Source organism: Talpa europaea, assembly GCF_964194135.1.
Source record: "Talpa europaea genome assembly, chromosome: 11".
NCBI classification, from domain to species: domain Eukaryota; kingdom Metazoa; phylum Chordata; class Mammalia; order Eulipotyphla; family Talpidae; genus Talpa; species Talpa europaea.
The window spans coordinates 100653851-100679980 of NC_140078.1; the positions used below are offsets into that span (position 1 = coordinate 100653851).

At 42.3% G+C, this 26130-nt stretch overlaps 1 protein-coding gene across 3 annotated transcripts in view; it reads right to left on the reverse strand.

The window, feature by feature from the left end:
- The window catches only part of SETD5 (SET domain containing 5), a gene marked incomplete at both ends in the record, with an annotated part of 44834 nt that overhangs the window by 10275 nt on the left and 8429 nt on the right, over nt 1-26130 (reverse strand). For all 3 annotated transcript variants that reach the window (XM_084248446.1, XM_084248445.1, XM_084248447.1), the window contains 10 exons: nt 8331-8460; nt 16389-16631; nt 17037-17357; nt 18019-18273; nt 19222-19305; nt 19661-19910; nt 21108-21217; nt 21921-22038; nt 22410-22558; nt 23131-23373. In XM_084248446.1, the coding sequence (XP_084104572.1) occupies nt 8331-8460; nt 16389-16631; nt 17037-17357; nt 18019-18273; nt 19222-19305; nt 19661-19910; nt 21108-21217; nt 21921-22038; nt 22410-22558; nt 23131-23373 (1903 nt within the window). The remainder of the gene's footprint in view (nt 1-8330; nt 8461-16388; nt 16632-17036; nt 17358-18018; nt 18274-19221; nt 19306-19660; nt 19911-21107; nt 21218-21920; nt 22039-22409; nt 22559-23130; nt 23374-26130) is intronic.

Here is a 26130-nt window from a genome sequence, read left to right on the forward strand (position 1 = left end):
TGCAGTGAAGTCACTCATCTCCAGCCTACAAAGGCTTGACCCTCTTTGCCTCACCCCATTATCCTTGCCTGCAATCAAACCAAAAGCCCAAAGAAACTCTTCAACTGCCACCTCCCCCTGGCGCCCGCCCCCACCCCGCAATCTTCCCAGAGAAGCATCAGATAAATCTAATGACGGATGCAATTTAATCTCTTCAGTGGAAAAACAGACTTTTTTCTATATTCTGTTTCTGAAAATCTCAAATCTGTGTCACTTCATTAAAATCACCGTCTATGAAATTACTAGTTCAAGCTTCTGGAATACTAACTCCATATGCTTCTTTTTCCCTTGTTATTTCTGCCATTTCCAGCTGCTCATTCCACAGGTTCTACTTTAGCAGGAAAGAGTGACACATGATTACTGACTCGTGTCGGGCTCTGGTTTTAAAGTACTTCAAATCGTGAAATGATTTCAATAAAAACTTTTCACAACCATTTAAAAAAACTAAGCTGGTCCTCTTTGCCTCATTGGAATAACCCTAATTTCTATACTTCTTAGGTCCATCTAATAAGCAGTTTTCTACTCTATTTTAGTGATCATCCAGACCAAAGCACTGATCTTATTTAGAGGAAAATGTACTTACAGCCAAAAGATACCTATTCATTTAATATCTACCATATGAAAAACTACCAAATTAGGTATGTGGGGAAAAATCTCATTACATTCTACTTAAAGGGGTTGACAGTAAAAACTAACAAAAAGAAAACATCATTTTAACATAAAAACGGTTAACCTAAGTTTAAGAACTTCAACAGAGGTGGTAATACTGCTATGTGTTAGTAAAAAAGGGACACTTTTAAGACACTTATGGACTGGTTACTATGCCACCCTCTTTATGTGAATGATCAGATTTAATTTCAACAACTCTATAAACCCAGCACAAGTATCATCATCACCCCTATTTTAAAGATGAGATATTTATGTGCAGAGATAAAGACTAGGTAATCCATTTCCCCATCTATATTCACAACCACTAGGATAAATTGTATCGCCTCCAAAACTTGCTGGAAAGAGTGACATTTATCCCAAGTCTTTGAGGAACAGTTTTGGGACAGCAGGTCACGATTAGATTACTGTGCTTCCAGAAGATGAACCTGGCAGCAGTGGTTAGGATCAGATTGGACACAGGGAAATACTCTGAAGTTAAGGGAGTAGTTAATATAAAGGGTAATGAGGCACTAAACTAGGATGGTAGATGATGAAATGGAAACGGAAAAATAAATACAAAAAATACTGGAGATGCTTATATTGTTTTCTGATAACTAAGAATGTAAAAATTTCCTAGTTTGGAAGTACACTCGCATTTTCCTTTGTTCCAGATACTAAATTTTCTTATTGTCCTTTTCTCCTTTTAAACAGTGCCTAGATATAAAAGACAAAAGTGTAATTCAGGACTTGTACTTAGAACACCTAATATACTTCAAGAGTCCTAAACAGACAATCTTTTAAAAGACGCCAATACTGTTAGGTCTAACACTATTAGGCCAATGATTTCCACTGAGGAAAATGTTAGGAAAGAGCGAATACCCAAAATACAGGTCATTCATTTAAGATATATTTACTGAGTACATTTCTCATTTTCAACAGGATCTCATTTTCAACAAGAGACCTGAAGGAAGTTTATGGGTCAGTGTCATTTACTTCTTTTTTCAAATAATAGCACTATGTTTACAAAAAAAAAATTCAATAATTAATTCATTTTCTTTTTGCCTGGCAGAGATTTCAAACTGAATGTGGTTAAATCTAACCATTTTTTAATGGTTTTTTACCTTTACTCAAGTAAGATTACATAAACAAATACCCACATATCTAAACACACTCAACTCAAACATACATTGAATATGCTGGCATGTGTTCACCTAGATCTCTCTTGAGAGGTGGCATAAACAACTCTTGTCTAAAAATAATACTGTGCAATGACCTCTTATTTTCACTCAAAAAAAAACAGTAAAGATCTCTCTCCATGACAATGAATAGAGAGCTAAAATTCACCTAACAGCAGTATAGAATTCATACTATCAAAATTTAACCATTTAATATTTTCAATTTTTTGGGAAATGTGTAAGTGACCAAAAATCTTGTGCTTCGTATTTCTGCATTACTATTTTAGGACAAATGCTAGTGGTAGGATTAAACTGAAAGACTGTTTCCACAGACTCGCTAGCTTGATATTTACTCCTGTGTATTGTCTGCTTTCTACTCAGTTGTCAAAAGAGTGCCTTTATTTGTAAGGGTTCTTTTAAACAATAAAAATGCGAACTCTGTCAAAGTATTACAATTACATTTTCCCAGTTTGTTATCTGACTTCTAAGACTTTTTTTTTTTGCTGTACAATGTTCTTTAGTCAAATGTACCAATCATTTCCTTAATTTTCTTTCTCTGACATCATGAATTTTCTATAAGAAATGATGGAATGATAGTCTATAAGAATGACAGTCTATTTTCCATTTGCTTCCACATTTAATTTTTTAGTTTACCTTTTTTTTTTAAATATAGGCATGTTTTATTTATTTGTTTGTTTTGTTTATACATGCACTGGGAACAGTCAGAAGCGCGGGAGGGTGAGAGAATTCACCAGAACTAGAGCGGGGAGAAGAGCAGGCAGAAGGACCGAAGTACACTGCTGAGGGGAGCAGTGGGCGGCAGGAGAGGTCTGCGCGCCATGTGGGACCCTCCTCTGGTGGCCAGGGAGCAGCCGGGGATCGAACTGGCGCCGCAGAGGCCGCGGGCAGCTTCACAACCCAGCGCTCAACCGCTGCGCCACTGGGGAGGCCCTTTTTAGTTTACCTTTTAACTAAAATAGAGCTACAAGATACAAGCAATCCTTTTCCTATGCCAAACAATGAGCACCTTCTTCCAAAATCTTTAGAAATTAGAGAACTATAATTTCTCTGCTGACTTGCAGCGACACTTGTTCTATGAGACTCCTGCACACACTGCGTTTGGTTACAAGCGCCCACTTGCTGTCCAACATAGCATCAGTACCGATGCGCACTTGAGCAAAGCTGTGGGCAGTTCTGGTTATTCTGCTCCCTCTACAACACTGAGGCTCCCGGAGCACACCAGCGCATGTGGACAAACTGTGCAACATCAATAGCGCTGGCACCACCAACAAAACAAAATGTCAAAATCAGTCTGAACTTTTATTAGGGTTGTGATTATTTATTTATTTATACATACATACATACATACATACAAACAAGCACTGGGTACAGTCAGATGCGCGGGAGGGTGAGAGAATTCACCAGAGCCAGAGCGGGGAGCAGAGCAGGCAGACTGACGAAATACACTGCTGAGGGGAGCAGTGGGCGCGGCGGGCGCGGCGGGAGAGGTCTGCGCACCATGTGGGACCCTTGCCAGTGGCCGGGGATCGAACCGGCATTGCAGAGTCTGTGGGCAGCTTCGCAGCCCAGCGCTCAACCGCTGCGCCACAGGGGAGGCCCGGTTGTGATAAATTCTTAAGTAAGTGGGGAGTACCAGAGCAAGATCACCTACTGTGCCTTCATTTGTAATCCTCTTCACAAAGACACAAAGACTTACCCCATTTCTTTTTTTGGGGCATGTTTTTATTTATTTATTTGTTTGTTTGTTTTGTTTATACATGCACTGGGTACAGTCAGAAGTGTGGGAGGGTGAGAGAATTCACCAGAGCCAGAGTGGGGAGCAGAGCAGGCAGAAGGACCGAAGGACACTGCTGAGGGGAGCAGCGGGCGGCAGGAGAGGTCTGCGCGCCATGTGGGACCCTCCTCCGGTGGCCGGGGAGCAGCCGGGGATCGAACCGGCGCTGCAGAGGCTGCGGGCAGCTTCGCAACCCAGCGCTCAACCGCTGCGCCACTGGGGAGGCCCCTTACCCCATTTCTTAATAGGTGTGCTCGAGGAGTGTTTATTGGGTTATTACTGTGAGCTGAACATATCTCCCCCTTTACGTAATCTAAGGCTACTGCTGACTCGTAAGAAAATAACATTCACGTATTTTCCAGCTCTCTACCCTGCTGATCTCTACCCCCTTTTCTGCCCCTTCTCTTGGCCTTTCCAGGTAGGTTAAGTCCCTGTATACAATGACACAAGCCCCTCTCACCAGTGACACTTTCATCTCAAAAATTTTCTTTCTGTAATCACTTTGGTTAACAATTACACACTGTTATATAAAAATGGTAACAGAGTAAGTCTGATAACCCATCATAAAGTTTAATCTAGACAGATCCCATCAGGAAGCATGATAACTGGTAACCTATCAGGCAGGTAGGGAAGCCTATCTCTGCACAGCATATGCACATTCATGGTGTGTGCCACCTGCCATGGTCCCCCTCACCCCCCATTGGGTCCTTAAGTCACAAATACCGAACCACCCTTACATTTCCAGGAGATATTTTATTTGGTCACAATATACCATTCTTTCAGTATTTATTTATAGAGTCAAGATTCAGAATGTTGAAAATCTAACTCAAAAGCTGTACTATGCTATTTATTGGGGGATGAGTTTAAGATATTTTGATTAAGACTAAATTTTTTAGTGATACTATGTAATAGTTCACCAAAAATATGTGCACATAGCAGATAAACTACAAATTCTACCATTCCTTTATGGGTTTAAATTTTTTTTTTAAAATCCTGTATATTCTATGAATATTTATAATAATTCTATAAATAATACTTTGACTATTTAAATATTGGTCCACACCTTCTGTATCTAGAAGAATAATTCATAGATTAAGAAATATGAGTATTTTTAATACCGATGACTCTCACTAGACCACTAATGGGGAAACACTGTCATTTTCAAGGCTGATCCTGTCCCCCAGAGTTTATCCTCTCCTACCTCAGAGACAACAGACACAGAAACACTGCTTGGTTTCCTTTAAAATGTATCTATTTGGGGGGCCTCCCTGGTGGCACAGCGGTTGAGCGCTGGGTTGCGAAGCTGCCCGCGGCCTCTGCGGCGCCGGTTCGATCCCCGGCTGCTCCCCGGCCACCAGAGGAGGGTCCCACATGGCGCGCAGACCTCTCCTGCTGCCCGCTGCTCCCCTCAGCAGTGTACTTCGGTCCTTCTGCCTGCTCTGCTCCCCGCTCTGGCTCTGGTGAATTCTCTCACCCTCCCGCGCTTCTGATTGTACCCAGTGCATGTATAAACAAACAAACAAACAAATAAATACATAAATAAAAATACATGCCTCTTTAAAAAAAAAAAAAAAAGTATCTATTTGGGGCCTACCTGGTGGCACAAGGGGTTAAGCACTGCACTGTGAAGCAATCCATAGCCTCTGCAGCATGAGTTTGATCCCCGGCTGGCCAGGGAGCAACCCACATAGCGAGGCAGACCTCTCCAGACTCTCCCGCTGCTCCCCTCAGCAGTGTATTTCAGTCAGTCTGCCTGTTCTGTTCCCCCCTCTGTCTCTGGGGAATCCTCTCACCCCCACAACTCTGGCCTATACCCTGGTTCTTGCATGCATAAATAAATAAATCTTAAAAAAAAAAAAAAAGGTATCTATTTGATTGTTCCTAGAGAATTTGCTTTGGTGAGGACCAAATTATTTTCAATCGCTCAACTAAGTAGAAATTCCAGTACAATTTACAAATCTTTCATTTATATTAGGTGTGTAGTTTGTATATTTTGTTCTGTGCATGATCACATATGCATCCACTTCCACCAGCACCATACTAACTCAATTTCTTGCTTCTAACTTCTTTTTAGGAGCTAGGCAAGTATATCTTCACTTTTAACTCTTTTGCAAATCATTTTTTTAAAAAAAAAGGTGAGGGGCCTCTCTGGTGGTGCAAGGGGTTACTACACAACCTATGAAGCTATCCGTGGCCACTGCAGCATGAGTTTGATCCCCAGCCAGGGAGATACCCACATGGCACAGCAGACTCTCCTGACTCCCACTGCTCCCCTCAGTAGTATATTTCAGTCAGTCCGCCCATACTGTTCCCCACTTTGTCTCTGGTGAATCCTCTCAACCCCTACACCTCTGGCCTGTATCCCAGTTCTTGTATGCATAAAATAAATAAATCTTTAAAAAAAAAAAAAGGTGAATTTCAAGAATATTTAATCAAATTCCTAAAACAAACTAGTTTGATGGGAACTCTATGACAAGGAGGGAGGGAAAGAGGGAGGAAGATTGTATTTATTCTTTACATTAAATATGGTATTTTGCCTTTACTTCCTCAGCACTAACATTTCTCAGTAATGGCTTGCTCCACTAAGGCTATTCCTAAGGAGTCTCTCAGCTTTAAGTTTAAGAATGAAAACTTCCTTCATTCATTTTTTTAGTATATAAATATTAACTTTTTAGTATATTAATTTCTATACATGTAACTTGTACCCAGTAATGCTAGTGAACAATTATTAAGTTTTCAGTCAATTATTCAGGGCCTCTGGGGATATAGCCACATTATTTTTAAATAATGAGCATGACTTGACATCTCTCCCCTACCTAAACAGTAATACATTTCTATACAACTTCAGCTTTTAGAAACTTAGAATTTTTAATGTATCCCAGTATCTAACTTCTGTAAATACTCCATAAATGGTCTATAAAAAAGCACTCAGCATAGAATGACACTAATAACTGCATTAGAGGTCTGATAGTCTGGGCAGGCACCATGTACTTTATATATATAATTTAACCTTCATTCGCAACATAAAGCAGCTGTTACTCTTCTCATTGTACAGTGAACGCTCAGAGGTGTTTAGTAACCTGCCCCGACTCACAGAGATGGTAAAGACAGACATCACACAGCTGGTCTCTTCATTCTATCATGCTGCTCTGGCTCTCTCCCCCTTTCTTGATTAACATCTCCTTTTTCAATAATTCATCAGAATTTACACTAACTTATAGCAATACACCCAGTTGCTTATGCAACTACTGCTTGGTTTCCTCCTGTTTAAGTTGTTCCTTGAGAACAAGGTGTGTACTCTGAAGGCTTCTTACTGCTGGAGAGGGCAGTGGTCGTGAGAGAGGAGAGCAGAGGCTCAATAAGCTCTCAAGAATGGGTGGTGACTAACAATCCTAATTCCATTCCAATCAGGGCGTGTAGTAACAAAGGCACTTTCCCAGAGCCTCTGCTAGTCAGGACATAAACTGCTCTACAACCTACTTCTCTTGATCTCAAATACACACACAAATCATACATGAACATAAGCGCACATATGTGTGACTGTGTGATAGAAGGTTCCAGTTAGGTTATAGTCTCAAGTGATGACTCATCAATTGGAAATCTAATACAGATTTCGTTATATTAAATTGGTTTGAGTAAATCTCCCTATTCTTTGAGGAAAGTGAAATATTTTAAGCACATGGAATAGTTTATCTGCCAGATGTTCCACAATGGAATTTTATTATCTTGGGGTTAGAATCCTTCTAAGATACAGTCCAATTTAGAGATAGAGGAATAAATGGAGCAGTAACTTGAAAGAAAAGGAAATTTTTCAGTAGCCTCTCCCCCAATACAATATTGTACAGAACTTTAATCATAAGCAGATATTACTAATTGTCATGTCCACAGTAGCTTACAAGACTTTTGGCATGTAATTTATTTTGGTATTTTGGTTTGATTGCATAATAGTCAAAATTGATTTTGAGATTAATGAAAACCAGAATTTTTACAATTAAGCTGATATTGTCAGGTGAAACTTGGGTAAAAGAGACCGTCCCCAAACAAGTTAAGCTGATGACACAAATTCAAGCACCACTGCTTTCAACTGCAATTCAATTAAAATCCTTGTGAAAGTCACCATGAAAACAAATGTACTAGATGATTTTTTTGAACCTCCAGTTTAACACTCATGAGGACTTTAAATTATAGAATCAAGGTCCTGTCTTCTAGAAAATTTCTACGTGAATGTGCAAGCAAGTCCTTTTGAAAACAACAACCAATTCATAATAATATCTGGTTTACATCATCATCTCCTACCCCATCAACTAGACCCCACCCAACCCAATCACCTATAATTTTGATTCCTTCCTGAACACTAATGTCCCATGTCTTTCTTATTTTCCCTCTTATATATATGAATAGAGTTCCTAAACTTACTACTTAAAATGTGTCTAACCTTTTCATAACCATTTCTGCTGTTATCTGTATACTGTCTAGTTCGCTCTTTGTCGTCCTGGGAAAACTGATCCCTGACTTGAGATCTCTCTCTTCCTCTGTAAAGACAGATGTAAAGTAACTATTTAGAGAACAAAGCTATTTCTTTTTGTATCAGACTTTTAAAGTATTCATACTGAAATGTACGTGGACCAGGAATAATCACTGCTCACATATTCCGGAAGATGTGAGATACATACCTGCATTGTCTTTGCAGATACTAGAAGAGCTGCTATTCTCATTGCTTTGGTATAGTTGCTGAGTTCTAGTCTCTTGGGGTACGGAAGATGTTTGAGTCATACCTTCTTCCAAGGCTTGCTTTATCCAGCGCTATAATGTGAAAAGATCCAGGAAATTGTTAGATAACATTTAAAACTACTTAGTACAATTAGTACAGCTCTTTAAAATCTATCAGGGGCCTCCCCTGGTGGTGCAGGCAGTTGAGCGCAGGGCTGTGAAGCTGTCTGCAGCCTCTGCAAGTGCTGGTTCCATCCCGGCCGGCGCGGCAGACCTCTCATGTTGCGCCCGCTGCTCCCCTCAGCAGTGTATTTCGTCAGTCTGCCTGCTCTTTCTCTGGTGAATCCTCTCATCCTCCCGCATCTGGCCTGCACCCCAGTTCTTGTATAAATAAATAAATCTTAAAAATAAATAAATAAAATCTATCAGTCAGGTCACAACACATCAACTGACGAGAGGCAGTCCAACACACTCATTCAGTCCCACAGTCAGGCAATTTTTTTTTTTTTGTGCTTCAGCATATTAGATGATTAGGCTGTCAATTCCTTCTACTGGGCAAAATTGTGAAAATCTGAATTACACACCATGGTATCCCACCAAAAAACCTAAAGCAACAAGTAACGATTACTATTCAACTTCACATGCTGCTTAGAATGCGGTAGATGAGAAGTAGTAAAGAAGACATCTTAGTATTTGAAAGACTTAGTATTTGTCCTTAGTTATTTGTCCTATCCTATCACACAGGATAGGACTAGTGCATAAAACAAGTGGCTAGCATCAAGATAAAAAACTTAAGAGCCATCTGCCCTGTGCTGGCGACATGTGAGAGGTAACAGAAAAGATTCACATGACGATGACAGGGGAGAACATACAGCGCTTCACTACAGGCAGGCAGACCCTTCCTAAACTAAAGGTCTACACGCAGGTGAACCGTCCAGTGCATTCTCTCTCTCCAATCACAGAGTGTGTCTGCAGTATGTGGGAAGAATGCAAGTCACCAAAATAAATGATTTGTAGAAATCAAAGAGCTCTTTAGTCAGTCACATTTTATTTTATACAGAATATGGAAAGCTAATATGGTGAGAAATAAATGTAGGTCAGAAAGTAAGACTCCATAGACTCAGGTAATAATAAGAGTTTGCGTCCTGTAGAAGAGAACATTTCTCACCTATGATGGATGGAGTTCTCTCAAGACACACAGCTGTAGGTTGCTTACTACTTTGTGGCTCTAGCCTTGACATAAGACAGATAAAATTTTGAATTTGAACTCGAACATCAATTTCATATTTTTTTAAAGATTTATTTTATTTTCATACAAGAACTGGGGTACAGCCCAGATGTGTGGGAGGGTGAAAGGATTCACCCGAGACAGAACAGGCATGCTGACCAAAACACACTTGCTGAGGGGAGCAGCAGGCTAGACAGCAGAAGTCCGCTCCGCCAGTGGGCATCTCCGCAGCCAGTGGGGATCGAATCAGCACTACAGCGGATGCAGACAGCTTCACAGTGCTGTGCTCAACTGCCTGCACCACCAGGGAGGTCCGAAACATCAATTTCTGAGTCACACCCTCCCCAAATAGGAAGAGCAAAAGTGACTGTAAGTTTATAGCTTTAGACAACAAGTATTACAGGTTAAGTAAGTATTTTCTTCACCAAAGAGAGCAATTCAAGCAGGTTTACCCTCTTAGAAATACAGGAAATAATTTCCTAAGAAATAACTATTTTTTTTTTTAAAATAGGCATTATTTATTTATTTATTTGTTTGTTTGTTTTTGTTTTTATACATGCACTGGGTACAGTCAGAAGCGCGGGAGGGTGAGAGAATTCACCAGAGCCAGAGCAGGGAGTAGAGCAGGCAGAAGGACCAAAGTACACTGCTGAGGGGAGCAGCGCGGCAGGAGAGGTCTGCGCGCCATGCGGGACCCTCCTCTGGTGGCCGGGGAGCAGCCGGGAATCGAACCAGCGCTGCATAGGCCGCGGGCAGCTTCGCAACCCAGCGCTCAACCACTGCGCCACCGGGGAGGCCCAGAAATAACTTTAATGATTTATTTATTTATATAAGAACCGGGGTACATGGACAGAGGCACAGGAGGGTGAGAGGATTCCCCAGAGACAGAGCAGGGAGCAAAACAGGCAGATGGACCGAAAACACTGCTGAGAGGAGCAGCGGGCGAGATAGGAGAGGTCTACTGTCCCATGTATCTTGCTGGCCAGACAGGGATTGAACTCATGCTGCAGAGGCTGCGGAGAGCTTCACAGCACAGTGCTCAACCGGCTGTGCCACAGGGGAGGCCCAGAAATAACTATTTCTTTTTTTTTCTTAAAAAGATTTATTTTTATTTATTTATTTATACAAGCACTGGGTACAGTCAGAAGCACGGGAGGGTGAGAGAATTTACCAGAGCCAGAGCAGGGAGCAGAGCAGGCAGACTGATGAAGTACACTGCTGAGGGGGGCAGCGGGCGGCAGGCGAGGTCTGCGCGCCATGTGGGACCCTCTTCCAGTGGCTGGGGAGCAGCCGGGGATCGAACGGGCGCTGCAGAGGCTGCGGGCAGCTTTGCAACCCAGCGCTCAACCGCTGCACCACCGGGGAGGCCCCAGAAATAACTATTTCTTAGGAAATAATGTGAGGAAGATTTCACCAAGAAAATCTAGGTGAGACAATGGTCAATCTGAGTCAAATCAACATTCTGGGTATGACGAAGTCTCTGAAAAGCAAAACTGAGATGAAGGGTGAACTCTCTCACAGAGTACTGATGTGAAGATGGGCTGTCAGCGCCATGACGCCTTACGACTTAGAAGAGATGTCAGAGGTTACCTTGTCCAAAGCACTTTTTGTAGAGATGGGGAAATTAGGCCAAGGGGGACAAAATGAGTGAAAAGTCCTTCATTACAGACACCTGTTAGTGTTAAGATTTCTTTTCAGAAAAGGTGACAGAATTCATTTGGGGCCACTTCTTTGCTTCTGAGAAGTTAATTTCTTATATTCCCAGTGCCAAATAGCTGCACCCACAAAATAATTTATATTCTAGATCTGATGACTACAGAAAAGGGAAATAAAACTAGGACAGGGACATTTTAAGGACTAAGATACTACTGTGGTTAGCTATAAGATAAGATCCAGCACACATGACCAAACCCGTTCATCCTGAGCCCACAGTTATTTTAGGGCTCATAAAAAAAGGAGCAGGAACATTTGTTTGTATCTAGCAAGTCCCAATCACCCTCTGGATAATAAATTTTCTTTTTCTTTTTTTAAAGGAGAACTCTTTTTTTTTGTTTATTTATTTACTTACTTATATAAGCACTGGGTACAGAGAGAAGCGTGGGAGGGTGAGAGAATTCACCAGAGCCAGAGTGGGGAGCAGAGCAGGCAGAAGGACCGAAGTACACTGCTGAGGGGAGCAGCGGGCGGCAGGAGAGGTCCGCGCGCCATGTGGGACCCTCCTCCGGTGGCCAGGGAACAGCCGGGGATCGAACTGGTGCTACAGAGGCTGTGGGCAGCTTCGCAACCCAGCGCTCAAAACCGCTGCGCTGCCGGGGAGGCCCTGGATAATAAATTTTCTATTTCACCCTTCTCCCTGCCCCCCAGTTCTATCTATATAAGAACTAACTATATATCTACATTCTAGCAATAATATTTCTCCCATTTTGGATACTGTACTGAAAACTTTTTTTTTTTTTTTTTTAAGCAAGATCTGAGAGGGGCAAGAGAAATATTTTAATGTGTCTTAATACTATGCAGAAACAGCAAGGAAGTAACTGAGTTTTGGAGTTCAGTGATCTGGCCATGCTGCCTGGGTAAGTCACTGAACCCTTCTCAAGCAAAAGCACCCAGGTCTGTACATCAAGGCCAGCAACACCAGCTTCACAGGGCTATCAAGAAGGCCAAGTGAGATGATGTATGTCAAGAAAGCTGGTAGCACAGTGGCTGGAGCAAATATTTACTGAGAACTTGTTCAAATAAGCTTCAGTGTTGTGGAGAGAAACAAAGGCGAATAGCCCACCAGCGTACACAAAAAACAGCAGTGCAAAGCAATTTTTCCTTTTCAGTCAGAATGGTTTCCCAAGAAATACAGGAGACTCACTCCCTCCCTCCAAAAAAGTAATTTTTGCCCTTGGAAAGAAAAGCTGTAAGTCTCAAAGTGCCAGAGAAGCCCTGCCTGGAAGTAGGTGAACACTTCACCACATCACACAACACCCATGATGGCTGCCAGGTCAATCATGAGAGAGAACTACTGGAAGGGGTGCTCATCACTTACAGATGCTTCCATTCTAAGATACAAAGTGACAGATCCAACAAAAGGTATGAAATAACATTCTTTGTAAGAAGTTATGATTCCACTTAATTTTGAAACTTCGGGGACAACATAAAATGCTTTCTCAAATACTCCTTAAGAATCCGGGTGACGGGCCTCCCCGGTGGCGCAGCGGTTGAGCGCTGGGCTGCGAAGCTGCCCGCAGCCTCTGCAGAGCCGGTTCAGTCCCCGGCCGCCAGGCGAGGGTCCCACATGGCGCGCAGACCTCTCCTGCCGCCCGCTGCTCCCCTCAGCAGTGTGTTTCTTCATCAGTCTGCCTGTTCAGCTCTCCTCTCTGGCTCTGGTGAATTCTCTCACCCTCCCGTGCTTCTGACTGTACCCAGTGCTTGTATAAAATAAATAAATAAATCTTAAAAAAAAGAAAAAGAAAAAAAAGAATCCGGGTGCCAACAAACACATTATTGTACACTGTTTTTAACTTATGAGGCCTTTACCCACCACCCCTTCTAACTGGAAATGAAACAAATAGGCCAACCAGGAATGCACAGTGTCTAGCTCACCCCGTGGACGGGGCTTCCCTCATGTATCTGTTTAACTTAGACCCTCCCTCTGAGGGATTTTCAGAAATTTATTACAGTTTTAATCATGGTAATATTCTCAGGGTCCTGTACTAGATGAATCCTTTCTAACCAATCTAAAAATAACTCTTCTCCATCCTCACCCAGGATAAAGCCAAGTTCAATTTCCAGATATAAGGCCCAATTTAACTTTGCCATATTTCTGCCTTGTAACATAATCTTGATGTTAACAAATATTAATATTAGCCAATATTAATTAAAACAAGTATTAAATATGACTTAGTTTTTAAAAAAACAATTCAGATCTAAAATAATTTTAAAAGACCCAAATTAAGCAAGGGAATTGTGCTACATGCATTTAGCCTTCACAGCCTGAACCCTTCTCAAGATTGCTGGACACGTTCCTAAGCAGAGCCCGTGTAAAACAAGACTGAGGACGGTCACACACATTTGCAAAATGTAACACAGCCCTGAATTAAATGAGATGCTGATCTCCAGCTGGTAGAAGTGAGCTGCAGATGTAAGCACTAAACCACGAACCAGGTAAAAGATCTCTAAAAATGGATTTGCTATCAGTTTTTTTTTTTTAAATATTTATTTATGCATGCAAGAACTGGGGTATAGGTCAGAGGTGTGGGAGGGTGAGAGGATTCTCCAGAGACAGAGTGGGGAGCAGAACAGGCAGGTAGACCGAAAGCACTGCTGAGAGGAGTAGCAGGCACGACAGAAAAGGTTTGCCGCGCCATGTGGGAATCTCCCTGGCCGGCCGGAAATTGAACGTGCGCTGCAGAGGCTGCGGACAGCTTCACAGTGCTGTGTTCAACCCGCTGCGCCACTGGGGAGGCCCTGCTATCAGATTTGAAGTCATCCTCCCACATACTGTTGTTGGCTTTCACAGGATACTGCTAGTTGGAAAAGCGAGATGCAAATATAAAGATCGCAACCTGCCATCAGAATAACCAAGATGGGGGCCTCCCTGGTGGCGCGAGGGTTAAGATGCAACCTATGAAGCTATCCGCAGCCTCTGCAGCATGAGTTTGATTCCCGGCCAGCCAGGGAGCTACCCACATGGCGCAGCAGACCTCTCCTGACTTGTTCCACTGCTCCCCTCAGCAGTGTACTTCGGTCAATCTGCCTGTTCTGTTCCCCACTCTGTCTCTGGTGAATCCTCACCCCCCACACCTCTGGCCTGTACCCCAGTTCTTGCATGCATAAATAGATAGATCTTTAAAAAAAAAAAAAGAGTTCTTTTATTTGGGAATTTCATCAAAATGAACCAATGAGTGACTCAATATTCAGGTAAGATGTACAATACGAAGATTTTCTTCAGTGTGCACTACTAGGGAGACAGTGCCTTCCTTTGCACAGACCCATCTCCCTCTTTTTTACTTTTGGGGGAAAGAGAAAAGCTTTAAGTGGAGGAGCCAGGGAAGCCATGCTTGGAGTTAGAGACTTCATCACATCAAATAATCTACAATGCAGCATCCTCATGTACGTGATGCCAGTGGAGGAGGGCAATGGGGCCCACTGAGGAAGGCAGCCTGAATCCAGATCTGAGGATAAATCCAGATGTGAGGATAAGAGAAAGGTGTTCCAGGGAACAGGCTCTACCGCAAAGGAAGGCCAACGAAAGGGTGTCCTGTACTTCAAGAAACACAAAACGACTTTATAGGTCTGAGGGAAACATCTACTCGCAAGAGACACCTTTGGAAAACACACAGGGCTTACAGGAATTCTGAGAGCATTCCCAAAATAAACAACCATCCAACACTACTGCCACTAGATCCAAAACCAGTATATAACTAGACAGAAAGAGAGAGATTGAGAGATTTATAGAAGGTTCTGTACTCACTAGGAGATACCCAGTCCAACCTGTCATTTCTTTTTTTTTTTTTTAAAGATTTATTTATTTGGTTTTTTGTTTTGTTTTGTTTTGTTTTATTTATACAAGCACTGGGTACAGTCAGAAGCTTGGGAGGGTGAGAGAATTCACCAGAGTCAGAGTGGGGAGCAGAGCAGGCAGAAGGACCGAAGTACACTGCTGAGGGGAGCAGCGGGCGGCAGGAGAGGTCCGCGCGCCATGTGGGACCCTCCTCCGGTGGCCGGGGAGCAGCCGGGGATTGAACTGGCGCTGCAGAGGCTGCAGGCAGCTTCGCAACCCAGCGCTCAACCACTGAGCCACTGGGGAGGCCCCCAACCTGTCATTTCATTAAGGAACAGGAACTATGCCAGTTGCAAAAGTACTTTTCCCTCTATTCTCATTGAAGTGATTATTGCAAGTGAATTAATTTGAAACACATTTAAAAAAAAAGATTTATTTATTTATACAAGCGCTGGGTACAGTCAGAAACGCGGGAGGGTGAGAGAATTCACCAGAGCGGGGAGCAGAACAGACACGGCAGGAGAGGTCTGTGCGCTATGTGGGACCCTCGCCCAGCGGCCGGGGGTGGAACCGGCGCTGAAGAGGCTGCGGGCAGCTTCGCAACCCAGCTTTCAACCGCTGTGCCACCGGGGAGGCCCTGAAACACATTTTTTACTTATGCTACAATGTTCAAGAAGTACCCAGGGACTGATCTCACATCATAATCACAAATGGACCTGTTTACCAGCACCACAAAAGCATACACCACACATACCTCCCCCCAACCCAGTCGTGGGCTGCTGTGCATGCTCACTCAGCAACTCAAGGGCTGTCAGAAAAGGGCCTCCCTAGTGGTGCAAGGGGTTAAGTTGCAGCACTCTGAAGTTACCCGCAGCCACTGCAGCACGAGTTTGATCTCTGGCCGGCCAGGGAACTGACCCACACGGTCAAGCAGACCTCTCTTGTCTTGCTTGCTCCTCCTGTCAGCAGTGGATTTCAGTCAATCTGCCTGTTCTGTTCCCCACTCTATCTCTGGTGAATCCTCTCACCCCCTCTTACCTATGGCCTGTACCTGTTCTTGCATGCATGCATGCATGCATAAATAAATCTTAAAAAAAAAAAAGGCTGTCAGAAAAGACTACAGTGAACACTCACAAACTGGGCACCCAAACTGCCCTGTTCTCCCCAGCTCAGCAGTACCGTCTTGCTGCGTCAGCATGCAGTGGGCACTCCCACGGGCAGAGAGTGGCTAGAGTGTGTGCTCCATCATGCTCACAGGCATGAGGTTAAAACAAAAAAGCGGCCACATAAACACAAACCTACCTTTTTACAGGAGCTGAATGTGCCATCAGGCAGAAGGGGCCTTCTACGCCTCTCAGGGATAAAGGGTGAACCGAAGCGGATGTAGTGTTTGGGGGTGGTGCAAATTAACGGGGAATGGATAAGACCAGGCAACATGTTCAGGGTCGTTGCCAGCACAGTTGGGTCCGTGGTGATACGTAAAGGGCACTCGACAGGGCATTCTTGCTTCTCGGCTTTGTCATTCAACCATTCTGTAACTAGATACTAAGATAGAAAAGAGATCATTCGTTGATGCTGCAGATGTAAACGTCAAAACAGCAGCACAGCTCAAAGACAAACCTCATCTAGAAACTAGGACAGAAGGAGCCGAGCAGCTGCACAGTATGAATCGGGCATTCAGAATGCAAGGCTATCTTCCCTCACCCTCTCCAGCCCACTGAAAGAGGAATAATCCCCAGCCATCACAATTTAATCTCTGCCTCAGAATTGGGGGAAAAGAAAGGTAGTTAAGATGGCTCCAATCTTTCATATCAAGGCATTTTATATCAAGGCACCTAGAACTTTCAAGCTAATAAAAAGATTTATTTTTTCTGAGATTATAGGTCCTCTCACTTTACTGAGACATAGCCCTTGCCAGGGTAGGATTGTGGAGATGGATTTATGACTTACCTTTTTGGTTTTGGGGTATTTAGATGCAGCACGGTTGACATGGGATCCAGTAACTGAGACGACAGCGGGGTCAGACCCTGTTATCTGCCTGTTTTCTCCTGAACTGTCTATATTTCCAGCTTCAACAGGAGTGACTGAGCTGTTGTTTCCTCCCTCCTCCAAGGCAGCTTGTGATAACTCTGCCTGCTGTGCACTGGCCTGCTTCTGACGCTTGAGTCTTTGGGCAGAACTGGTCCGGTACCGAGAGATTCGACTCTTCGGTCGGGGTCTAGAAGGCTTTGCTGAAGGTGGTTTTGGGACAGGTTTTTCTGCACTGACATCCTGTAACAACAGCAGAGTGAAATGTTGACCCAGAAATTTCTTACTGTCAAACATTCCACCCAGAGTCCTACCGACTTTACATATCTGAACGCTTACTGGTGAAACATGGGCTTTTATAAACACTCATTTCAAATGCAGTCCTTACAAAAACTTATGCACTAAAACCAGTTAAAGAGATTATAGGTAGATATGGGTTAGTTTTTTCTTTTTCTAGTAAGTACTAATGAAATAGGTCAAACGCCAACTGAAAGTAGCCACCTCATTTTAGGGTTATTTAGGGAAGATATTTTTTCTCTACTTCTTTCCCAGATTAAGCTTTAGAATTCATGGCTAGGGTGGGGAAAGGAAAGATGAATTACCCTATGAACCCGACGAACAGTCTGGTGCACTGGTGTTACACAGAAGGCTCAGAAGAGAAATCAAATGATTTTTATGAACTCGCCAAAATGTATCTGGCAGAAAAAGAAGTTCCACTATAGTGTGGAAGTGTCTAGTTATTCAGATTCTGTCTCCCTGAGCCTCACAACTCAGCTTTAGTTCAAAAGGTCGTATTAATTACAGTATGAGGCAAAGTTGAAAGTCCCTGTTTTAAGCATTCCAAAAGACAGGTAACTGCCAGGAACAGAAGCAGGCATCTGGGCCTGGACTGTCTTCCTCTTACCCCGGCCTGGGAAGACCTCCGGGTGTTCACTCCGACACTCTGGGGGGCGCTTGGGACAGCAATGGCTGAAACAGGGTTGCTAGCTTCAGGGCCAGGGGCCTCAGATTTCGTCTCCTCTCCCACAGGAGTCTCTGAGGTGGAAGTTATCTCTACTTCAGAATTGTTCTGTTCCAAGGGCTGATCCCGTCGCTTCTTTCTTTTCTCTAAATTTTCAAAAGCGTGCATGATGGCTTCCACCTTCCTGTCTTCCCGAGTCTAGAAAGAGCAACCATTAGTATAACAGGAGAGGACATCATTTCAGAAGCATTATTAGTGGAAATTACAGACATTTAGAAAAACTACAAGAGGACACATGTTTTGGAGAAAATAAGATAAAAAGTAAAAAATAATTCATCTCAAATGTTGAAAAGAATGGTAAGGGAAGACACAGTCAAATCTTAAACTTTTTAACATAAAAGGTAAATAGACATAAAGCCAATTTTTCTCTATGTTTTCAGAGTTCGAAAATAACTAGATTTTCTTGAAGCTATTCTCAGGGACAGAAATAAACATGACTTGTTTCACCAGAATAGCAGAATTGTTAAGTCCATAACTGAGTTTGTTATTTTTTTTCTTTTTAAAATTTTTCATTTATATATATTTACATCATTGTTCATTTTTTTTAAAATAAATTTTATTTTTATATTCCCCATACAATTGCAATCCCCTTATTTTGACCCCAATCCCTCACCTCCCCACCCCTCACCCCCCACATAGTGTCTCTTGTTCATAGCTGTTTGTTGATTTTGGTATTTTCTTTCTTATAGTTATTCTTTTTCCCGGTCCCTTAAGTTTTCTAGATTCCTGCTATGAGTGAGACCATTGAGTTTGTTGTTTTTTTAAAGTATCAAAGCTCACAGAAAACCTAGGAGAGATTCCTAAGTCAGAGCAAGTAGCCCTAACAGATGATGTTTTGACTGAGCAGCTTTTCTGAAACCAGATTGTGAGTAGACACCTTTCAGGGTCACTATCAGATAAGTCACTAGGCAACTATTATGCATCTGTGTGGAAAGAGAAAATAACACAAAGAAATCTACTTTATAGAAAAAGCCCAAATTTTAATATATAGGTGACGGGGTAGTATTGTGTGAAGACATGAAATGCTACAAACTCAGGAGGAGAGGGCTCAGACACCGAAGATAAAGACTGCGAGAAGGTACCCACCCTCCGGCCATGGGCTGGGTTCTCCTGGTCATCTGTGACCTCTTCCTTCTCTTCTTCCGCTTTTTCCTCTGGATTGTCTATTTCCTGCAAGACAGAGGCAATACACAGTCTACTCTTAAGCTCTAGGAAAATCAATGTTTTTTCTGATAGCTTAAACTCTAGAAACAATTTTTAGGGCTTTAGTAGTGTTACTTGTGTGGGGTCAAATGCTGAACACAGATGATAAACCCCATCTCTCTGAACCAAAACACAGAAAAATAGCTGAGAAGATGTTTTTTGACATTGTGGGGAAAGAAGATGAATGAATGTGTACCCACCTTGATGTGAAGGGCATCAAGTGTTAGCACAGATTCCCTACATGAAACACGTGGCAACCCGGGATCCTCTTGATTTGGGCAGGCTAATACCATAGCAACATTCTCTGGCCAGGGGAGATTACCTCATTGTCACTGGATACAGTCACTTTCTCAGGAACTTGCTCTGGCTGCTGGCTGTGATCCTCTTCTGCAGCCTCACTCTGCTGCTCCATCTCCAACTCTTTCCGTCGTGCTTTTCTGCGTCTGGTCTCTGCTCCCACGGTGGGCAGACTTGGAGGAGGAGGGAGAGGTGGTTCTGCAGCATTGGGATTCCTTTTTTGTATAGGGCAATTCCGGTTCCCCTTGTGACACGCACAGTCCACTTTGTAATTACTGCTCCAAAGAAATAATCAGAAGTACCTGTCTCAGTACCTTGAACATCAAATGTATGGTTTCTATGTTCTTTTGCGCATTAATGAGTTCCTTTGCTATCATTTTCGAAGTGGTTAAAAAGCAACATATAAGAAAGTCCTATGAATACATCCAACATCCTGGTTTCTTACATAATCCCAGTTCTTCCCCTACATGTGGTCAGTGGAAGTGCTCACTAACTGCAATTCTTCCAGCTGATTTTGTGGGCAGTGAGTCAGTGATAGAGCAGAAGGGCTGTGCTCATGTCACGTCCCCTTTTGCAGGTGCTCACTTTTAACTATAGATTTCCCACTTACAATAATTTTCCTACTATTAATAACTTCTTGTACCTATGCTGAAACTATTTACCATGTAATTTTTTTTCTGAAAAGGGCTAAAGGAGAAAAAAGTATTTTACAAATCTCATTATGCATATATATGACTTGTCACCTCTGATTTTCTGCATGTATGTTCTCATACGCAGTTAGATTACATGGTTTGAGTGACTGGGGCAATCTTGAAGTTCTTTTTTTTTTTTTTTTTTAACAGATTTATTTATTTATGCATACAAGTACTAGGGTACAGGCCAGAGGGGGGTGTGTGTGTGTGTGGGGGTGGCTTAGGAGGGGGCCAGAGGATTCACCAGAGACAGAGAGGGGAACAGAACACGCAGACTGACTGAAATCCACTGCTGAGGGGAGCAGCGGGCGAGTCAGAAGAGGTCTGCTGTACCATGTGGATAGCTCCCTGGCTAGGGATCGAAGTCGTGCTGCAGTGGCTGTGAATAGCTTCACAGGTTGCGTCTTACCCTTAGCCACCATGGAGGCCCTTGAAGTTCTTATTCTACATGGTCCCTGACACTAAGTACAACAGAAGCTGTTGTATACACTTTCTGGTATTCTTGCTACTGAGACAAGGCTACAAACACCCCTGGTAAGGACAGTGAGTGGTTTCATGCTACATACCTGGGTCTCTGGGGGAAAAAAAAAAAAAAAAAAAAAAGCCCTAAGACCATTTTTCCCTCTGCAATTTCTAGCAGAAATATATTACTCATAAAAAGACCAAAAAGAAAAAAAAAAAAAAAAGAGGAAAACGAGAAGGAATTAAAGCAGATTTAGTAAGACAGCTTAATATGTAAGACAATGCCTTTCATCTTAAGACAGCTTTTCAAGGTCTTACCAGTTACTGTACTCATAATCAAACGCTATGGTGACCTCGGCATCCTTAGTGATGGCAGACACAGCATAGATACACAGGTGAATCATCCCATCTGCAATCATGTGTCGCACCTGTGTGAAGAAGGTTACTGGTTTATTATAAAGATCAGGAACTCTCTCTGAGAGGGCAGAACCTTCCACCCAAGTAATTTCTCCCCACTTCATTACAGGAGTCTGTTATTTACCTCCTCTATTTTACCTGAAACTATCACATAGTAATTAAGTGAAGATTTGTGATACTCTTAGAAGTAAGTGAAGAAACCCTGAGATGTCAGAAATCAGAAGACCACTGTTTTACATCTTAAAAGTTGGTTCAGCTGCATCAGTGAATTAAAATTCCTTAGCCTATAAGAAAGACTATGTACATATTCTTGCCGAATTTGATGTGGCTGCATTAAGTGACAAACTTTAGAACTGTCTCATTAAGACTATTACCTAAAATCTAAAAAAACAGCAACCACTAGGTTTGGGTTCAATGAAGGCATCTTTTATCACGTGGTGACTTCTTTAACAGAACTTCATTCATTTCTGAAAAAGCTCTTTTTCTGTAGCAAATGCTACCCCCCCCCCCAATTTCTGCCTTTTCAAATGGAAATTCATTCCTTGTCTCCATCCTGTCAGAATCAAATCATTATTTTTAGTTTCTGTTTCTTACAACAAAAGACCATAACCATCAGCAACAGACCTTCATCTGGGTGTAGTTTTCAGATTGCTTCTTCAGCAGACTTGTCCTTTGGTGGTTCCAGTCAAAAAGAAGTTGCTACAGAAATCTTACCTCTGCATTTGGTGTACATGATCTTCTGATGAACCGAGCATCATTACCGAAAGTACGTGCATCCACACACATCTCCACACCATTGAATTTTGAGTAGAAGAGCACAAAGGGGTATGGTCTGGGGACATAAGTAAAATTTCTGTAATTCTCCACACAAATATAAAGGCCATTCCATCATGACTTCAAACAGGAAGCACGCGCAGCTCTTCGCAAACACAAACTTAGAAAACATCACATGCTTGTCTGCTTTTGATTAAAGAATAAGCACCAAGCAAATGCTTAACTTGGAAAGGAGTCATCACCACTTTATACATTTAAACAACTTGTAGATTTATTTGCACTTTTCTACAAATAGCAGACAGGCATTGAGCTTATATGAAGTGTAATTTTCCCCCCAAGAGCACCGTATCAATTAGGACAATTTTTACAGCCATGCTACTCAGCCAAGCCCACAACCCTCCTCCACTGCTTACTAAATGATGGTCTTACTTTTTGAAGAAATGCCCATTGACCTCAAACTGCTGTCGTAACATGACTTTCCCTCGATATTCTATTATAAGAGTGTCCAAGGCCAAATCTCTCGCAGCCCTCAGGATCTTCCGGTGCTTCTGAACGCGAGTGACTCTTCCCAATTGCAGCTGAATAAAACCAGAGGTCAGTGTCAGCCAACAGCAGCTTAGTAGGCAAAAATTTCCTCTTTGGGGAGGCAGGGATGTTTTTGGGTTTTTTTGTAAATGTTATTTAGCTCAATGATCGGAAAATTTTTGATTATAAATAACAAATTAAGATTCAAAAAAAGGAGGAAATTTTGAATTTGATAAAAGCTCAGTATTTTTAGGAAATAAGTTCCATCTAGAGACTGTTGCCTGCTAAAAAGACAAGAATAATATATGATTAAGATTGTTGTGGCCTTATATCTAATGTAAAAACAAGGAACGATCAAGAACCATTAGTCTTAATAAGTCCTACTGAAGCAGTATATAATTTTCTATCCTAATTTACCTACTTTCAATTAATAAAGATTGTTCAAAAATATGTTACCTGATAGTTTCCAGTTACTATAATGAGCTTTTGGTTCATGATAACCAATAGCTGGCTAATTTGCTATTTTATGGCCTTATACATTTGAAAGAAATAATCATCCCAATATATGTCATCTTCCTGGTTTCTCAAAAATCTCTACTTAGTGTTGGAGCCCTTTGATCCTTACCTGCATCTGGGAACCAATAACTGTATTATTACAGGCCAACTCAGTCTTATTAATAGTGTCTAAAACAGCAGGTTTGCCCACAAATTCCTTGCTGGAGTGTAGATGCTGTTCAAGGGCGTTCTGGACATCTGCACTGTACTGGTTAGTGAAAGCTTCTTCATACTGATCAGTCCATAGTCTTATCCGATTTTCCCATCCCTCAGTTGTATTTTCATCTAAATTCTGTGCTTCAGAAGGAGAATTCTGTAGAGAACAAAGGTCAGGTAGGTTAGGAGAGACTGTGTGGAAAAAAAAGAGGAGGCAGGGGCTGGGGTGGGGGAAAGAGTCATGGCCAGGTTGAGTTTCCAGAGAAAATTTGTTTTCACTTGGCAGTTGGTGTGGCAAAAAAAGAGTAACAACCTTGGGACTCAGGGGGTCTGGCTTCTATCCTGGTTTCGTTACCAATGAGCCGTGATGCTTTGAACAATTTCTTAGGAAAGCTTATTTTTCTCACGATAAGTGGTAGCTAGAGTAGATCATGGTTCCACCCTATCATTGTGATTTTATGACCACTTTTAAGTAAAAAATCAATTTTGTTCATATCAGAACAATGACATCAAGTTTCTTTAAAAAAAAAAAAAAAATCCACCCAAAACTGAACTCTAGAAACACGACTAATTGTCACTTCACTGAAATTTCCACAATCAGTGAACATTGATGTTAGCATGCTAGCCCAAACTGGTACTGTTTTATGACACTGCAGGGAATGTTTTTATTTTTGTGTGACTATTTTTGTTATTCAATTAATACACGTGCACTCTAAAAATACATGTGACAAATAAATAGCCTCACCTCTCACAGGAAAAGTTATCATTTGGGAGTGCAATCTATTCTGACAGCTTAAATAGCCACACTCTGAAGAGGTGAGTCCAGGGGAGGAAGGTGGGTAGGTGGGGCACAGAAGGTGTTGAGAGGTACTTTGTTATGCGTCTCCAGGAAAACACTGCCCTCTATGGTGACAGGACTGAGGAAGATTACTGCATCTCGACATCATCCCAGACAATTTGTGCTTGAGCAACAGATACAGCTTAAATCTGACACATGTTCTCCTCATGGTGTACAAGACTTAAGGCGCCATCAGTAAACAGAACAAACACTGCTAGTGATGATGCCACACTAGTGATGACGGCAGGAAGACACTGGCAGTACCACAACTACTTGCAAATCCAAGTCCATACTAACTGCAAAAACAGGTACGAGAAAACTGAATACATCTCCATGAATGATACAGAAAACATTTATGCCTGTTAAGCAACTGCTTTCTTTCACTTCTGTGTCATTGTTTTTGACTGTTGTCTATCATGCCTTCCCCAAGGAACAGGGAAATGGAAGGAAAAAAAAAACAAACCACACATCATTGTTTTCTACATTTTCACTATAGTTCAGGAACAGAACAATAAACAAAAAGGCCTGAGAAACACCTAAGGCCAACACACAGAGCAGAATATCACCTGCTTGAGGTGTAAGTAGCAGCTGAGCAAAAGAAAAATGCAAACCTGAGACCTAAGGGTGCTTATAAGACTGGGGATTAGAGGTGTCCATACAGTATTCACAGGTCTAAGCAGCCAACATGACCACTAAGCCTAGACCTGCTGGGCCTAACACACACTGAGAGCCTCTGCTGCAGCACTAGCTGGTGCTCACAGACCCCGGTCAGTCTACTCCATCATCCTGATCTTATGATTACTGGGGACTTCACCTAGGTGGGTTGTCAGCAGTTCTCAACCAGTGGTGATTCTGTCCCCAAGAGACAGGTGGTAATATCTGGTCATTTCTGACCATCACACATGGGTGTGTGTATTGTCAGCTAGTGATGTAAACGCCAGGGATGCTGCTGAGCAGTCAATAATAAAAAAGAGAGTCTCCCTGGCCCCCAACAAAGAATTACTTGGCTCAAATGTTAACAGAGTTTGAGGCTGAGAAACCCTGATTTAGAGTAAAGTCTCCAGTCGGGAAGCTCTTGATTTGGGGATTAAAATTTCAGATGGCTCTTCAGTGGAATTCTTACTAATAATTAATTCTGCGTACAAAATTTGTGAACTCAATTGAGAATTGTGATATGATAATCAAAATAAACTAGTATTTTTTTATTATCTTAATTTAATTAAACCTATGGGGTTATGTCAATGTTGCACAATTGAGATTCACATGGAATTTTCTGGGATAATCACTCAGTAGCTTTCAAAAGGTTTGGAACTTCTAGGGCCTCCCTGGTGGTGCAAATGGTTGAGCGCAGCGCCATGGAGCTCTTGCAGCCTCTGCAGTGCCGGTTCGATCCCCACTGGCAGCAGAGATAGCCGTGCATGGCGCAGCAGACCTCTCCTGTCTTACCCACTGCTCCCCTCAGTAATGTATTTCGTCAGTCTCCCTGTTCTGTTCCCCGCTCTGTCTCTGGTGAATCCTCTCACCCTCCCGCACATCTGGCCTGTACCCCGGGATTCTTGTATAAATAAATAAATCTTTAAAAAAAAAAAAGAACGTTTGTGGGGGGAAAAAAAGGTTTGGAACTTCTGGAGGGAAATTTCTGGAATTAGCGGATAGAGAGAAAAGGCATTATCAAAGCTACATCTTCCTCATGTCTATTTAAGGTCCCCTCTAAGCAAATGAAGCAAAAAGAAAGAAGTTAAAGTGTCCTCTGCAGGAGACAAATCTAGACAAATCCACAAATCTTGGAACACAAATAACTGTGTTCCAAAACATCACCCCAGGGTTCTGACGCTCTTGGAGTCTAAGTCCTCTCCACCTCTTCATAGCTGTGGTGCAAGTCTGGGTACACATGCAAGTGAGGCCTGTAAACTGTAGATAAAGTGCCACCAGTGATGTCTGTTAACACCCGTTTCAGTGGTACTCCACACACATGTATGTGTGTTTATATATGTAGATATACATGCATACAGCAATCAGATAAAGCCTCCTTAGCCTCACTAAAAGGTTTTAATGTTTATATTGTGTAACAGGAAA